We start from the raw sequence: 17,758 nt of genomic DNA, 5'->3' as shown, positions 1-17,758 counted from the left end.
GGGACAAGCTGGTGATTGCAGGAGCGGACGAGGATCTGGCTGAGTGGGTCCTGGACTATCTCACAAACCAGCCCCAGTTTTTGAGGACCAAGAACTGCGTGTCTGACCTCCTGACCTGCAGTGTGGGGGCCCCCCCCAGATGTTCTCCCAAGTGAACATCCAGGGAAGAGACATTGAGAGAGTGGACTCATATAAGTACCTGGGTGTTCATCTGAACAACAAACTGGACTGGACTCACAACATGGACGCACTTTACAGGAAGGGTCAGAGCCGCCTCTACCTCCTGAGGAGGCTGAGGTCTTTTGGAGTGAGGGGGCCACTCCTGAGGACCTTCTATGACTCTGTGGTGGCATCTGCCATCCTGTATGGTGTGGTCTGCTGGAGCAGCAGCATCACAGAGAGGGACAGGAAAAGACTGGATAAGATCATCAGGAAATCCTGCTCTGTCCTGGGCTGTCCTCTGGACTCTGTGCAGGAGGTGGGGGACAGGAGGGTCCTGGCTAAACTTACATCTATGCTGGACCACGAGCGTCACCCCCTGCAGGACATTCTGTCTGCTCTTGAGAGCAGTTTCAGTGACAGACTCATCCACCCTCGCTGTGTGAGGGAGAGATTCCGCAGATCGTTTCCCCCAGCTGCTGTCAGACTGTACAATGATCAATGCTAGTACTGTGGTAACCATAGCAACCAGGACAAATCATGTCATTACCTGCTGTATTTATTAGGTGCAATAATTTAACTTATGGTGCACTCAAGTCACTTTACATATATTACACTACATATTACATATACAACCCCTGGCAAAAATTATGGAATCACCGGCCTCGGAGGATGTTCATTCAGTTGTTTAAGTTTGTAGAAAAAAAGCAGATCACAGACATGACACAAAACTAAAGTCATTTCAAATGGCAACTTTCTGGCTTTAAGAAACACTATAAGAAATCAGGAAAAAAAATTGTGGCAGTCAGTAACAGTTACTTTTTTTAGACCAAGCAGAGGGACAAAAATATGGAATCACTCAATTCTGAGGAAAAAATTATGGAATCATGAAAAACAAAAGAACGCTCCAACACATCACTACTATTTTGTTGCACCACCTCTGGCTTTTATAACAGCTTGCAGTCTCTGAGGCATGGACTTAATGAGTGACAAACAGTACTCTTCATCAATCTGGCTCCAACTTTCCCTGATTGCTGTTGCCAGATCAGCTTTGCAGGTTGGAGCCTTGTCATGGACCATTTTCTTCAACTTCCACAAAAGATTTTCAATTGGATTAAGATCCGGACTATTTGCAGGCCATGACACTGACCCTATGTGTCTTTTTGCAAGGAATGTTTTCACAGTTTTTGCTCCATGGCAAGATGTATTATCATCTTGAAAAATGATTTCATCATCCCCAAACATCCTTTCAATTGATGGGATAAGAAAAGTGTCCAAAATATCAATGTAAACTTGTGCATTTATTGATGATGTAATGACAGCCATCTCCCCAGTGCCTTTACCTGACATGCAGCCCCATATCATCAATGACTGTGGAAATTTACATGTTCTCTTCAGGCAGTCATCTTTATAAATCTCATTGGAACGGCACCAAACAAAAGTTCCAGCATCATCACCTTGCCCAATGCAGATTCGAGATTCATCACTGAATATGACTTTCATCCAGTCATCCACAGTCCACGATTGCTTTTCCTTAGCCCATTGTAACCTTGTTTTTTTCTGTTTAGGTGTTAATGATGGCTTTCGTTTAGCTTTTCTGTATGTAAATCCCATTTCCTTTAGGCGGTTTCTTACAGTTCGGTCACAGACGTTGACTCCAGTTTCCTCCCATTCGTTCCTCATTTGTTTTGTTGTGCATTTTCGATTTTTGAGACATATTGCTTTAAGTTTTCTGTCTTGATACTTTGATGTCTTCCTTGGTCTACCAGTATGTTTGCCTTTAACAACCTTCCCATGTTGTTTGTATTTGGTCCAGAGTTTAGACACAGCTGACTGTGAACAACCAACATCTTTTGCAACATTGCGTGATGATTTACCCTCTTTTAAGAGTTTGATAATCCTCTCCTTTGTTTCAATTGACATCTCTCGTGTTGGAGCCAAGATTCATGTCAGTCCACTTGGTGCAACAGCTCTCCAAGGTGTGATCACTCCTTTTTAGATGCAGACTAACGAGCAGATCTGATTTGATGCAGGTGTTAGTTTTGGGGATGAAAATTTACAGGGTGATTCCATAATTTATTCCTCAGAATTGAGTGAGTCCATATTTTTTTCCCTCTGCTTGGTCTAAAAAAGTAACCGTTACTGACTGCCACAATTTTTTTTCCTGATTTCTTATAGTGTTTCTTAAAGCCAGAAAGTTGCCATTTGAAATTACTTTAGTTTCGTGTCATGTCTGTGATCTGTTTTTTCTCTACAAAATTAAACAACTGAATGAACATTCTCCGAGGCCGATGATTCCATAATTTTTCCAGGGGTTGTATATAGTACTTATATTTTAACCTGTCCATATTGTAAATATCAGAGTAACTTATCGTACATTTCACGCTGAAGTCATTTTATCTGATCACTGATGCAGTGCAGCATTGAACTGAACAATGGTAGCCTTAGCTTTACCCGGCACTCAGTGCTTTTTTAGTTCTTGTTTTTAAGAGATGCTTGTTCGTTTTATTGCATGCCCTTCTGTCTACTCCTACTGTTCTATGCTGCGAAGTGACACTGAAATTTCCCCATTGAGGGATGAATAAAGGCTTTTCTTATCTTATCATCTGTCAACTATTTCAGAAGACCATAACAGGTCGGTTTAACATAAAAAAGGTAAATAATACTCACAGCCATATGCTCTTTAGGGTTTTAGCAGGGGAAAGCGAAAGAAAAAATTAATCAACAAAGCAATGATCAAAGCACTGCTTCGATCTGCGAATCACTGCTTTGATTGGTTCAAGGTTCAAAGCAAAGCCGCGCTGCAGGAAAGTTGATTACAGATCCGCTGCAGGGTCTGTAATCAATGTAGAGAAAGGATAATTTTCCTGACAAACACCCCCAAAAGCAACGGCCACTCTGAAGGACTGATAAGGGAATTGTTAAGTTATTGTTATTATTATTATTATTAAAGGTTATTGATGTCGGTGGATCGAACCATTTCTTAACGATACCCGAAAGGAACCGGTTCTCGATAGCCATCCCTAGTCAAATTACACACACAGCATCAGAGCGGTTTATCCCTGAAGACTGATCACATGACTCACATTGGGTCATAAAAAACAATCAGCCTTAGATGAAAGGGTTTGTGATGGGCTCAGATCCAGACCTCCAGGCACTTCTTGCTCAGATCAAAACTGCAGAAAAGGAATCTTTGAGTTAATTAATTGCTTGTACCTGCAGCCATAAGAAGAGCTGTCAGTTTGATGGAGCTCCGCCCAGCAGCGACATGGAGGGGGGTGGAGCCATTGAAGTTGCAGCAGTCTACCTGTGCATTACCCTGGCAACAGAAAACAGTTGATGAAGCTGATCAGTGAAACCAGTAAAAGAATGTATCCAATTATTCAGTCTGACATCAGCCAACATTATTTCTTATGATCCATCCATCCATCCATCTATTTTCTTCCGCTTTATCTGGAGTCGGGTCGCGGGGGCACAGCTCAAGCAAAGTTGCCCAGACCTCCTGATCCGCACACACCTCCCCCAGCTCCTCCAGGGGAACCCCGAGGTGTTCCCAAGCCACCCGAGAGACGTAGTCCGTCCAGCGTGTCCTGGGTCTTCCCCGGGGCCTCCTCCCAATGGGACGTGCCCGGAACACCTCTCCAGCAAGGCATCCAGGGGACATCCGGAAAAGATGCCCGTGCCACCACAACTGGCTCCTTTCGACGTGGAGGAGCAGCAGCTCGACTCCGAGCTCCTCCCAAGTGACCAAGCTCCTCACCCTATCTCTAAGGGAGCGCCCAGCCACCCTGCGGACGAAACTCATCCATCTTGGCCACTTGTACTCACGATCTTTTTCTTTTGGTCATGAGAAAATCTCATGACCATAGGTGAGGGTCAGAACGTAGATCAATCGGAAAATCTAGAGCTTTGCCCCCCTGCTCAGCTCTCTCTTCACCACGACGGTCCGATACAGTGATCGCATCACTGCAGACGCTGCACCGATCCGTCTGTCGATCTCACGCTCCATCCGTCCTTCGCTCATGAACAAGACCCAGAGATACTTAAACTCCTCCACTTGAGGCAAGGAGGAGTTTAAGTATCTCGGTTGGTCTTGTAAGAAATCTCTTGTATTTCTTATGACTATAGAAAAAAATGTCACAATATCAATATTCACAAGTGTGTTGTCTGTGGGGATCCACACGCTCTAGACTGGGTCGTGTTTATAAAATAGGTGCTAACAAATTAAGCAATGAGCTGGAAAGTCCAGAATGTAAATATCAACATCCACTGTTCAGTGTTGTTACCTAAAAATATTAAAATATTTATTCTATCAACGTTCTGTTTTGGTGCCGTTCATCCTCAACCCAAAACACATAAACATACCAAATGGCAAATGTCAGCTCTCCCTGGTTTGTCCATGATTGAAGTTACACACACACACACACACACACACACACACACACACACACACACACACACACACACACACACACACACACACACCACTTAGCTTTTAATACTAATACAGATGTAATTTCTCAATATGACAGAAAAACAATCTCCAAATTATTAACTTCTCTCCAAATACGTTAGAATCCAAAGATATTCAGATGCTTTGTGAGTAAACTATTTCTGCAACAACAATCCCATCAAAACCAGTTTACCTGTTTTTTCTATATGTCATAGAATTACATTCACAGAAAGTGAAGAAATGGGGAGTGACAATTCCACAGCAGTGTGTGTGTTATTTATCGTTGTCACACCCAGTGTAACCAGCGTGGTACCTCCAGCAGCAGGCAGCCAGCCAGTGACACGTTCTCCATTTCAGTGGCAAGATGGAGGGCCGTCCTTCCACAACTGCGCTCCTCAACTTCCACGTTAGCTCCAGCCTCCAGCAGCTCCCTGAGAGAAGAGAGCTGATTGGCCAAAACTGCCATGTGGATTGGAAACAGACCTGGTAACCATGGTAACAGATGGAGAGAGACGTTCATCAAACACATGATTTCTTTCTTGGGGGGCGTGTACCTGCTGTACGTGGGTGTGTCTCTGCTGTATGTGGGTGTGTCCCTGCCCTGTGTGGACGTGTCCCTGTTGTTCATGGGCGTGTCCCTGCTCTGTGTGGGCATGTCCCTGCTGTACATGGGCGTGTCCCTGCTGTATGTGGGCGTGTCCCTGGCCTGTGTGGGCGTATACCTGCCATATTGGGCGTGTCTAGCAGGGGCTTCATCTCTCTGTGCTGTAACAGGAAGTCTACCATCCCTCCATCCTGCTGGGATGCCAGGTGGAGGACAGTGTTGCCATGACGATCTGTTAGAGTTGGATCAGCACCGGCCAGCAGCAGAGCCTCCACCGCCTCCTTCTGCTGGGTGATCACAGCTAGGTGCAGAGGAGTCTGGGATACGTAGTCCATGAGGGGACAGAGAATGTCTTGTTAATATTTCACATGTGATGGTTCACTAACTGTGGTAAACGCTTCACCTCTTCTTTGCTCCCTCATTAGAATTCATCCTGACCTTGACACAAATATTTGTTTCTCGTTCATTTCTGATGCTTCCTGCTTCATTTCCTTCCTTGCTCCTTCCTTATGACCCAGTCACACGGCACTTTACGAGGGGTGACGAAGCCCTGACGAAACAAGAAATCTGGACTGTCGTTGACATCGTTTAACCTTCGTGCAGCCTTGTTCTTGCAGCTGGCGCTTCGTCAGGATTTTTAAACTGTTGAAAAATTTGAACGAAGGGCAATGAAAACCTCAGTTCGTCTGTGTTTCGTTTTTCTGTCGTTCTTGATGTTTTTTAATCGTTTGTGTAGTTTTTGTAACGTTACTGTTTAATTTGACTTCGATGGAGCAGCTGAACGTTTTCACACAGCGCAGAAGCCGGTTTGTGAGCACTGAGGCTGCTGCTGCGTTCATGTACCGTCGGAAATTACAGGGCAAACTTAGCCTGCTTGATTGGATTTTTTTATCTGTGTGGGGGGGGGCAGCTTCAATGGGCTCAGGCACCTTATATGGGCCAGAATTAATCTTTTGTGTGGATATAATTAATTATTTTGCCACAAGCAACTGTTTAATTTGAAACAACGAAAAAGTTGTGTAATTTCCGACGGTACTTGAATGCAGCATCAGCGGCAGCAGGAGCTCCTGCGTGCGCTTATTATTTTGTATTAAATATAACAGGCAGATGAATCAAAATGATGATATAAAGAGCTGTTCTGGAAGACAGAATTCACGTTGTGGATCAGTGATCAGCTGGTAGAAATAACCGCACGAGTCAATGTGCGCATTCTCATGCACTGATTAATTTACTGCTCTGATATATTCAATCATCTTTACACTTATATTTATATTTATTCTCCCTTTTGACAGTTTTCTGTTATAAATCAATATATATGTCTTAGAACATAATACTGTGATACAGCAGTGACCACAAAACAATTTTATTTTTATTTTTTTATTTTTTTTTTTTAATTGGAGCACGATGGAGCATGCATCGTGTCGACAGACAGTGTGGATTCTGATGATGATGGAGATGATCCCTCTTTTGTTCTGGACAAGGAACCAGAGCAGGTGGTCCATCGACATCTCTACAGATTCTGTTTGCAGTTTCTCCAGGACTCAGGCGCTATGAGCTCCGTTCCAGCGCCGAGTGCTGGAGCAGACACGCTCTGCTCCAGCTGTGGCTCCAGGCGCGTTTCATTGAGATCGTGAGCTTTGAGCTTTTGTTAAGTTCCTCCTTCGTCCCTTTTGTGCTCTTGCTTCGCAGACTGTTTGGTGATAAAAGCTCTTTCGTCCACCTTTTCTCAACAAACTGTGACGTTTTTTACTTTTTCCCTTCGTTCAGGAATCGTCATGTGCCGTGTGACTGGGCCATTAACGGTACTAGAGCGTCCAAATCTCAAACTCTTCATTCATTCTCACATGTTTTAATATTTTGAACACCAGGAGTTGTAAACCAAAGAGAGCATTTGGAAAGATATTGCCAACAGTTGCCCCTGATTTCTTCCATCACGGCTTCAAAGGTGAAAGAATGTTTCACAGCAGTGATTTAACTTTGCCATCTCTAATTTACAGTACAGACAAAATGTTCTGGCACCATTCCCAGCTACGCGTTCTATCCTTTCCTTAATTCCAGTTACCAACCCTGGTGGATACTTTGCCCCGTACTTGCTGAGCATCATGCATGTTCTATCTTAAACTGTTAGCTGGAGAAACAACAAGCACAAAATGTGTCCAATGTTCCACTAACCACCCAGTAAGTGGCAGTACATCTACAGTATATCTCACAGGGAAAAAAAGGTACTGCTTCCTTTGATCTGGGAACCCAAAATTCACCAGACGCAATCACGTCTGTCCACAATACATGAGTGACAAGATGGCAGCATTTACTGTTTTTAAGTTATTATCCACACCAGACTGTTGGGAGGGACTCATTCACAGACTGACTGGCTCGCTGACTGACTCATTCACAGACTGACTGGCTCGCTGACTGACTGACTCATTCACAGACTGATTCACTCACAGACTGATTGACTGACTGACTCACTGACAGACTGACTTGCTGTCTCACTGAGTGACTCACTGACTTACTCACTCACAGACTGACTCGCTGACTGACTCTGACTGAATAACTCCCTCACTAACCGACTCTCCAACTCACAGACTGACTCACTCAGACTGACTGACTCACTCACTCACTGACTGGCTGACTGACTTGCTGTCTCACTCACTGACTCACTGACTTGCTGTCTCACTGACTGACTGACTCACTGACTTACTCACTCACAGACTGACTCTAACAGACTGACTCACTGACTGACTTGCTGTCTCACTGACTGACTGACTCACTGACTTACTCACTCACAGACTGACTCTAACAGACTGACTCACTGACTGACTTGCTGTCTCACTCACTGACTGACTGCCTCACTGACTGTCTTGCTGACTGAATGACTCATTCACTCACTGACTGACTTGCTGTCTCACTGACTGACTGACTCACTCACTGACTGACTCGCTGTCTAACTGACTGACTCACTCACTGACTTACTTACTCACTCACTCACAGACTGACTGACCTGCTGTTTCACTGACTGACTCCATAGGTGGGATGAAGTCACTGTCAAGTCACTCAAGTCATGAATCTGCAAGTCCCAAGTCAAGTCTCAAGTCAGCTTGCAACATTTGGTGGACATTATGACTTGACTTAGGACTTGCAGATTCATGACTTGAAAGCGACTTGATGGTGACGTCGTCCTACCTCTGACTGACTGACTCGCTCACTGACTGACTGACTCACTGATGATTTGTTGTCCAGGATCTACACGATCACCTGCAAAGGTAACAGGGTTTGTGTCACTTCACCACTCGTGTCCATGAACAAACATCTGACATCTGCTCAGTCACAGTGAGATCAAAATGAGCCCAAGCCCTGCTGGCATGAGGATTAAAACACAGAGGGTCACAAGTTACTCAAAAAGGGTCAAACAAATATTCAGCCGTAACATCTACATAACGTCCAACCAGCCCCTCCTGCTGCAGATGTGGGTTTGACGATCGGTTACCTGGTACAGATGGTTCCTGATGTTGAGGACCTCCTCTCCAGGCAGAGCACAAACCACTTGAGTCAGACTCCTCAGTGCCTCCTGCTGACTGTGGAGAACTGCTAGATGGAGTCCACTGGGAGAATTAAAGGAAATCCAGAGATGAAGAAAATTTACATGTTTAAAAATCAATCTGCAGATGAATGATGGGAAACGAAGTGAAGTCATTAGTCAATCAGAGATCCAAAAACATTTATTTGTCTTTCACTTCAGGGGTCTTAACCCGACACGTCAACGCAATACCAAAGCGTCAACACCCCCAACGCGTCGTGACGTCACATCAGATGCAGCAAGTGGGAGGAGATTTTCACTTAGATTCTTTTCCAGAAAAAGCTGAGCAATAGCCATGTTGGATTTGCGGCCGCTAAAAGACCAAAAAGGTTTAACAAATAGCAGTACAACAATTCTCCCATCGCCCTGCTGGGAGAAGCTTTTTTCAGCTACTTTTCGGAGTGATGCCGAGCCGAGGGAGGTCTGACGACTTGGTGGGATATTGATCGAACCATGACAGCAGACAGACCCACGCGGAGTAGCCGGAGTTCTAGCCTCATCCCTGGGCAGAGCGAGACAGGCAGCCAGGCAGTGGTGGCTACAGAGATTTTTTTCTGCAGGTGTTATGGGGGAGCTTGGTATTTTTATGAGGGTGTTATGGGCTCACGTGTCACGACGGCTCTCCGCTACACCTCTGTCACATTCATGGGCGTGAGTACACATAGCCACATTTTATCTGCGACAGTCACTAATGACATACAGAATGACGAAAATCACACACACTGTTCAATACAAATATTCACAGACCTCCACATGTAGCCTATAGCCTCAGGAGAAAAATGCTAACAGCAGGCAGAGGATAAAATCTTTCCCCTCCCATTGATGTCTTTATAACAGCACAATACGCCTGTTGTTGTGGTTAAGAGCAAAAGCATCAGTGATTTGGTTGCTACCCTGAGGCCGTGCTCTCTGAGGGTTAAACGCCAGGAGTGACACCGGGTCACTGGTTTGTCTGTGCCTACTGCTGTTCTTCAGGTAGTTCTTTAGGCAACACAGACTCACTTCTTTCCAATTCCACTCATGGATATTTGGGCAGCAAAAACTGAACCATTTCAGCAACTTGAAACTACCGGTTTCTCGTCTAGGCTTGACTACTGTAACTCTCTGCTCTTTGGGATCTCTGGAAAAACCTTCAAAGCCTCCAATACATTCAAAACAGTGCAGCTAGAATTCTGATGAGAGGACAAACAGGAGAACATTATACATATACTCCATCACCTTCACTAGCTCCCCATCACCTACAGAATCCATTTTAAGATTGCTCTCATCACCCACCAATGCATCCATGGCAATGCTCCCACATACCTCAAAGACCTCCTCACTCCTCTCACACATCCTCCCGTTCCCTCCGTTCATACAACACTAATCTTCTCTGTCCCCCTCGCACCAAACCTCACACAATGGGAGACAGGACCTTCTGTTCAGCTGCCCCTCATATTTGGAACTCCCTCCCTAACCACCAAAGGGCTCCACAAACTGTGGAAGCATTGAAAAAAGCCTCAAGACATACCTGTTTAGAAAGGCCTCTCACAGGTCTCAATAATTTAATCACATGAATCTGAAAATGCCAGAAGTGTCTTACTGTGGAAAACTGAAAGGATGATGTCATCGCCATGCCTCTGTAACATGTTGTTAACAGTGTAATTTAACAGTCTAATTTAGCATATTATTATTGCTTCTTGTTGGTGGTCGGACAAAGTGCTGGCATCCTCCAGGTGATAAACTCACCCAGAGCAGACAGATGCTGAAGGACTTCTCTGAAAACTCTTTAAAAAAAAAAAAAACCCTTAACAAGTAACTTCCATCATAACGAATTAACGCAAATCCAGACGTCATCTTCCAAAACAAGGGTGTCATGTGAAGAACAGTTTTCATCTATGATGAAGAATCCTTGCAACAGGTCAGATTAAAAGACTTTATTTAATCCGTGAGCCGACTTCTAAAGTTTTAGCTTTTGTTATTAGCTCAGTGTCTTCTTCTCAATTTTTTGTAGAAGCATTACAGTGCCACATACAGGCCTGGCATGTGTACTACAGCATTTTCACATGGTTTCACTGGATCTGTGAGAATGGAGATATTTCTTGAATGGAACACTTTTTGAAAATGACAAAGAAAAAGATTGTATAGCAGAAGTTCAGTTTCAGTGTAGAGAAGGCCTTAAAACATGGGATGAAATTAAATTAAAATAACAAAGGAGGAATTATTTTCTTAGGGGTGCTATGACAAATCCAGGGGGAGCTCTAGCACCTCCTTGGCTCAATTTTGCAGGTTTTCCCACATACAAAGAATGGAGAGGTCAGTAATTTTTATCGTAGGTACACTTCAACTGTGAGAGACAGAATCTAAAAAAAAAAGACAATCCAGAAAATCACATTGTACAACCCCTGGCAAAAATTATGGAATCACCGGCCTCGGAGGATGTTCATTCAGTTGTTTAATTTTGTAGAAAAAAAGCAGATCACAGACATGACACAAAACTAAAGTCATTTCAAATGGCAACTTTCTGGCTTTAAGAAACACTATAAGAAATCAAGAAAAAAAATTGTGGCAGTCAGTAACGGTTACTTTTTTAGACCAAGCAGAGGGAAAAAAATATGGACTCACTCAATTCTGAGGAATAAATTATGGAATCACCCTGTAAATTTTCATCCCCAAAACTAACACCTGCATCAAATCAGATCTGCTCGTTAGTCTGCATCTAAAAAGGAGTGATCACACCTTGGAAAGTTGTTGCACCAAGTGGACTGACATGAATCATGGCTCCAACATGAGAGATGTCAATTGAAACAAAGGAGAGGATTATCAAACTCTTAAAAGAGGGTAAATCATCACGCAATGTTGCAAAAGACGTTGGTTGTTCACAGTCAGCTGTGTCTAAACTCTGGACCAAATACAAACAACATGGGAAGGTTCTTAAAGGCAAACATACTGGTAGACCAAGGAAGAGTTTACGTTGATATTTTGGACACTTTTCTTATCCCATCAATTGAAAGGATGTTTGGGGATGATGAAATCATTTTTCAAGATGATAATGCATCTTGCCATAGAGCAAAAACTGTGAAAACATTCCTTGCAAAAAGACACATAGGGTCAATGTCATGGCCTGCAAATAGTCCGGATCTTAATCCAATTGAAAATCTTTGGTGGAAGTTGAAGAAAATGGTCCATGACAAGGCTCCAACCTGCAAAGCTGATCTGGCAACAGCAATCAGAGAAAGTTGGAGCCAGCTTGATGAAGAGTACTGTTTGTAACTCATTAAGTCCATGCCTCAGAGACTGCAAGCTGTTATAAAGCCAGAGGTGGTGCAACAACATACTAGTGATGTGTTGGAGCGTTATTTTGTTTTTCATGATTCCATAATTTTTTCCTCAGAATTGAGTGATTCCATATTTTTTTGGCTCTGCTTGGTCTAAAAAGTAACCGTTACTGACTGCCACAATTTTTTTTTTCCTGATTTCTTATAGTGTTTCTTAAAGCCAGAAAGTTGCCATTTGAAATGACTTTAGTTTTGTGTCATGTCTGTGATCTTTTTTTCTACAAAATTAAACAAGTGAATGAACATCCTCCAAGGCCGGTGATTCCATAATTTTTGCCAGGTGTTGTATGATTTTTAAATAATTAATTTGCACTTTATTGCATAAAGTAAGTATTTGAACACCTACCAACCAGCAAGAATTCTGGCTCTCACAGACCTGTTAATTTTTCTTTAAGAAGCCCTCTTATTCTGCACTCTTTGCCTGTATTAACTGCACCTGTTTGAACTTGTTACCTGTATAAAAGACACCTGTTCACACACTCAATCAATCACACTCCAACCTGTCTACCATAGCCAAGACCAAAGAGCTGTCTAAGGACACCAGGGACAAAACTGCAGACCTGCACAAGGCTGGGATGGACTACAGGACAATAGGCAAGCAGTGTGGTAGAAGACAACAACTGTTATGATTATTTATTAGAAAGTGGAAGAAACACAAGATGACTGTCAATCTCCCTCGGCCTGGGATTCCATGCAAGATCTCACTTTGTGGGATAAGGACGATTCTGAGAAAGCTCAGAACTACACAGGAGGACCTGGTCAATGATCTGAAGAGAGCTGGGACCACAGTCACAAAGATTACATTCATAACACATGATGCTGTCATGGTTTAAAATCCCGCAGGGCAGCAAGGTCCCCCTGCTCAAGCCAGCACATGTCCAGGCCCGTTTGAAGTTCACCAGTCCTGGAGTGGCCTGGCCAGTCTCCAGACCTGAACTCAATAGAAAATCTTTGGAGGGAGCTGAAACTCCAAACCTGAAAGATCTGGAGAAGCTCTGTATGGAGGAGTGGACCAAAATCCCTATTGCAGTGTGTGAAAACTTGGTCAAGAACTACAGGAAATGTCTGACCTCTGTAATGGCAGACAAATGTTTTTGTACCAATTGTTAAGCTCTGTTTTTCTAGGAGGTCAAATACTTATTTTATGCAATAAAGTGCAAATTAAGTATTTAAAAATCATACAATGTGATTTTCTGTATATTTTTTTTTTAGATTCTGTCTCTCACAGTTGAAGTGTACCTACGATAAAAATTACAGACCTCTCCATTCTTTGTAGGTGGGAAAACCTGCAAAACTGACAGGGGGTCAAATACTTATTTTCACCACTGTATAAAAACACCCAGTTTAAGCAACGGCGCTTACTTCTGCAAATTTGTCTGAAGTGAGAATAATTTAAAAATAAATTGTGACATGCATTTCTGAAAGTTTAATGTTCAGCTAAAGTTAGCTTAGCCTTTTAGCTGCAGAATCACAGTCGAATTGAGTGAACGTTTTAACTTGTAAATAGTAATTTTTTTTTACCAAATAAAGCTGCATCATTTTTGTTAATTCTGAGACCATAAAAAAACTCAACTTTAAATAACTTTTTTTATATTTTAAGATATCTTTCTTATTTGCCCCACAATTAGGAATATTTGCTGTGCAGATGTACTTCAAAAACTTGAAATGATGAGCTGAACACCAAGACCTGAAGTCCAGTCCGAAGAAAACATCTCTGCTCTTCAAAATCGGAGAAAATGTGTCTTTAAAAATTCCACCACAGGTAGAAGCTGCAAAAGACACCTTCATCTGGCTAAATGTCCTGAGAGTCCAGCAAACCAACACCTGCTTCTAAAAAAAGCAACTATTTTATTACTTTTAAAAAGCTGTTTTATATTTTAACATTAAATAAATGGATCACTAAACATGTTTGTGAAGTCCAAAGTTCAGTCAAAAGACATTTGCACAGTAGAAGCCACGCCCTGATTGTGCATAATCTTAAAACATTCACAATCACTAGAATAGTCAAATTAATATTTTATAAATTACTCTGTCCTGATTGCAACATCCAAAGCAATCACAGTCAATGAGGACGTAATTAAATGTTGAAAAGAATAAATTAAAAAATTATTTCATCATGAGGTTTATGTCACATTAACAATCACACTGCAGTCATTGTTAAATTATCTCCTGTTGCATTTACGAGTATAATAAACATTTGTATTTATTTACAATTTCTGTTTTTCTGGTTGAAATGAGATATGAATAATCTACCAGACTATGTACACATTACCAAGCTATTTTATTTGTCTAAAAATAAATGTCCAAGGTTCCTTATGTTAAACAAGAAATAATCTAATCTGAAATAACAGGTAACTTATGGTTTTAATTTACAGATGAAAGGTTTCTGAAGAATCGTTTTTTTCACTATTTTAATTACAAGTGTTATAAACTTTTTTACAGTAATCAGAAATTAATTTTGAGGTAAAAAAAAAACATTTGCAAGGATTTTTCTTCAGAAAACTGTTCTGTATAAATGAGCAGTCCTGTGACACGTTTCTGTTTTGTACAGATCTGTGGTTTCTGCCACTAGTCTTCTGTGTTTTGGCCCGACGCACCGTTCTTATTGGACAGCGCGAAGCTACGTCACAGTTCAGAGTGGCGAAAGTTGGATTGGGTTGAACTTTGACCGCGTCAGCCTGTCGACAAGCGCGCTCCCGGCAGAAGCGTCAGCTTCTGATATCATGTCTTTCTCATTGAAAATAATGCTTTTTAGACCGATTCGTGACGCCTCTGATGCTTCCAAAGCGTCCGGTGTGAAAGGCCCATAATACATCAAATCCTGTCAAAGTGTTCCATAAAATACACAAAGAAATGTATAAATTAAATAAACTAACGTGTCTCCATCCTCATCCTGGGCAATCAGCAGGGGGCGTTGTGGAGCCAACAGGTAGGCTGAATCTCCCGTCACAGAGTACTGAAAGAGAGCTTCGAGCTGACGCACCTGCTCGTGCATACTGCACGCTGACACCACACACACAGCGAGAGAGAGAGAGAGAGAGAGAGAGAGAGAGAGAGAGAGAGAGAGAGAGAGAGAGAGAGAGAGTGTCAGACACACTAACCTGATCTGATCAGACTCCACATTCTGACAGCTTCGGCCGTGTTACACAGTCAATTGCTTCTATTCTTTTGACACCAAAAACTTTAAAAGTCACACTACCACCTGTTACCTGAGTGACAGAACAACGAGCAGGTCAATACCTGTTCTGTCCGGTTGTGCTTCTCCTTCTTCAGGAGTCCCACTCAGGTCCAGGCCTTCGAAGTGGTCCAAAGTTCTCAACACTAACCCTGACAGCGCATCAACAGAATCACCACCATCACCACCGTTCTCTGGCGCATCACCCTGGGAGACTTTAACATGAGATAGTTATGTGTCAGCGTTTCACCCTTCAGCTGACGTGACCATCAAATTGAAATACAGACCAGATCTAAAACACATTACAGTCTGTCCATCACTTGTCTCCTCAGAACCTCACCTTCTCTGATCCTTCAGTGGTCCCCTCCCTCAGAACCTCACGTACTCTGATCCTTCAGTGGTCTCCTCCTTTAGAGCCTCACCTACACTGATCCTACAGTGGTCTCCTCCTTTAGAGCCTCATCTACACTGATCCTTCAGTGGTCTCCTCATTCAGAGCCTCACCTACTCTGATCCTTCAGTGGTCCCCTCCCTCAGAACCTCACCTACTCTGATCCTTCAGTGGTCTCCTCCTTTAGAACCTCACCTACTCTGATCCTTCAGTGGTCTCCTCATTCAGAGCCTCACCTACTCTGATCCTTCAGTGGTCTCCTCCTTTAGAGCCTCACCTAATCTGATCCTTCAGTGGTCTCCTCCTTTAGAACCTCACCTACTCTGATCCTTCAGTGGTCGCCTCCCTCAGAACCTCACCTACTCTGATCCTTCAGTGGTCTCCTCATTCAGAACCTCACCTACTCTGATCCTTCAGTGGTCGCCTCATTCAGAACCTCACCTACACTGGTCATTCAGTGGTCTCCTCTCTTAGTTTCTCACCCACAGTTCTCACCATGTTTCATGCCATTGCCTTCACCACCTCCTGGCCCCAGACCAGCTGTGTATCCTGTGGAGAATCCTCCTCTGCCTCCTGCTCCTCCATAGTTATAGGTAGAGAAGCCCTGGAAGTAACCTGGACAAGGAACCAAATGGACCCAGACTGAAAAGGTTCTTCCCAAAAAAATATGTGTGAAAAAGAAAAACACAAGTGAACCAGATCAGAAACCTTGGTTTGATTTCAAACACAGAGCCATGTTTCATTTCCCTGGAACTCAGCAGCCCACAGTCTTTATTGTGTTGTGGGTCAGTTCTACGGTTGAGAGTGCCAACTGAGATCACAGTCTGAGGACATCGAGTCCTTTGAATCATCACTTGAAACACGTCTGATGACTGATGTCAGAGTAATGCTCTCAGTGTCCGTCGGCACATGTTAACTATGAACTTCATTTTAATGCTTTATTTGACTGTTCAAGTTACTGGGAGCTTACAGTCAGTCTGTTCATCCATCCACCTTCTGCACCCACTTAGTCCAGTTCAGGGTCATGGGGGCAGAGCCTATGCCAGCAGTCCCTGGGTGAACGGCAGCGCTGACCCCGGACAGGACTCCAGTCTGTCATTTTAAAGTTGCCACTTCAACAAACCTACAGTTCTTTGGAAGTGGGAGGAGCCTGAGGGAACCCACATGAGCATGTGGAGAACATGCACACTCCACACAGAAACAACCACGTCAGAAGAGAACCTGGAACCTTTAACAGTGCCAACCGCTAAGACACCGCACCGCCCGTGTCTGTTTAATTCTACTCGTGGTTTGAATTTTATCACTTGAACTGAAAATGATCAAGAATAAATTGTTACAGTCACATAATCACAATATTTGTCAATTAATTACACAAAAACCAAGTTCAATTCTTTCTTAAACTCATTAACTAAAATATGAACATGTGACTGAAGAAAAAGCTCTGAGCCAGAGCTCGGGGCTTCATCTGGAGCGAAGCCCTGAACCAGAGCTCGAGGCTTCACCTGGAGTGAAGCCCTGAACCAGAGCTCTGGGCTTCACCTGGAGTGAAGCTCTGAACCAGAGCTTGGGCATCACCTGGAGTGAAGCTCTGAACCAGAGCTTGGGCATCAGCTGGAGTGAAGCTCTGAACCAGAGCTTGGGCATCACCTGGAGTGAAGCTCGCTCAGACGTCGGCAGCACAACACAAGACTGTCATTTTCATGTTTATGTGATGAGAAAAATGAAAGGCCTCGACTCTTCACCTCCTCCTGCGCCTCCTCCCCCTCCTCCTCCTCTTCCGCCTCCTCGGTAGAGACCTCCTCCTCCTCCATGGCCACTCAGGTCGTGGAAGTTGGGCAGCATCTTCTGCCTCTTCCTCTGCACCTCTTCCTTATCTACAAGACAGGTGAGCCTCAGGTTAACAGACGGCAACCAGAACATCAAAACACACAGTGGCAGGCAAAATTATCCACTAGAGGGCAGTGTTCAGACGTGCTGTTGAAATGTGGATGCATGTCAGTTTTCTCTTCATCCAGTTCAGACTGGACTGCTGTTGGTCCTGAGTTTGGATCAAAGGTCACATCAAATGACCTCAAACTGCTC

The 17,758-nt window shown here is 43.5% G+C and overlaps 1 protein-coding gene across 2 annotated transcripts in view; it reads right to left on the bottom strand.

The window, feature by feature from the left end:
* nfkb1 (nuclear factor of kappa light polypeptide gene enhancer in B-cells 1) overlaps nucleotides 1-17,758 on the bottom strand; it is an 84,588-nt gene that overhangs the window by 6,949 nt on the left and 59,881 nt on the right. For both annotated transcript variants that reach the window (XM_034182237.1, XM_034182236.1), the window contains 8 exons: nucleotides 17,419-17,550; nucleotides 16,172-16,291; nucleotides 15,351-15,500; nucleotides 14,987-15,113; nucleotides 8,704-8,818; nucleotides 5,335-5,533; nucleotides 4,926-5,095; nucleotides 3,376-3,478 (listed from right to left, as the gene is read on the bottom strand). In XM_034182237.1, the coding sequence (XP_034038128.1) occupies nucleotides 3,376-3,478; nucleotides 4,926-5,095; nucleotides 5,335-5,533; nucleotides 8,704-8,818; nucleotides 14,987-15,113; nucleotides 15,351-15,500; nucleotides 16,172-16,291; nucleotides 17,419-17,550 (1,116 nt within the window). The remainder of the gene's footprint in view (nucleotides 1-3,375; nucleotides 3,479-4,925; nucleotides 5,096-5,334; nucleotides 5,534-8,703; nucleotides 8,819-14,986; nucleotides 15,114-15,350; nucleotides 15,501-16,171; nucleotides 16,292-17,418; nucleotides 17,551-17,758) is intronic.

This window comes from Thalassophryne amazonica, chromosome 11 (genome assembly GCF_902500255.1).
Source record: "Thalassophryne amazonica chromosome 11, fThaAma1.1, whole genome shotgun sequence".
NCBI classification, from domain to species: domain Eukaryota; kingdom Metazoa; phylum Chordata; class Actinopteri; order Batrachoidiformes; family Batrachoididae; genus Thalassophryne; species Thalassophryne amazonica.
Note: the sequence above shows the minus strand (reverse complement) of the source record. Positions and strands in the feature narration are given on the sequence as shown.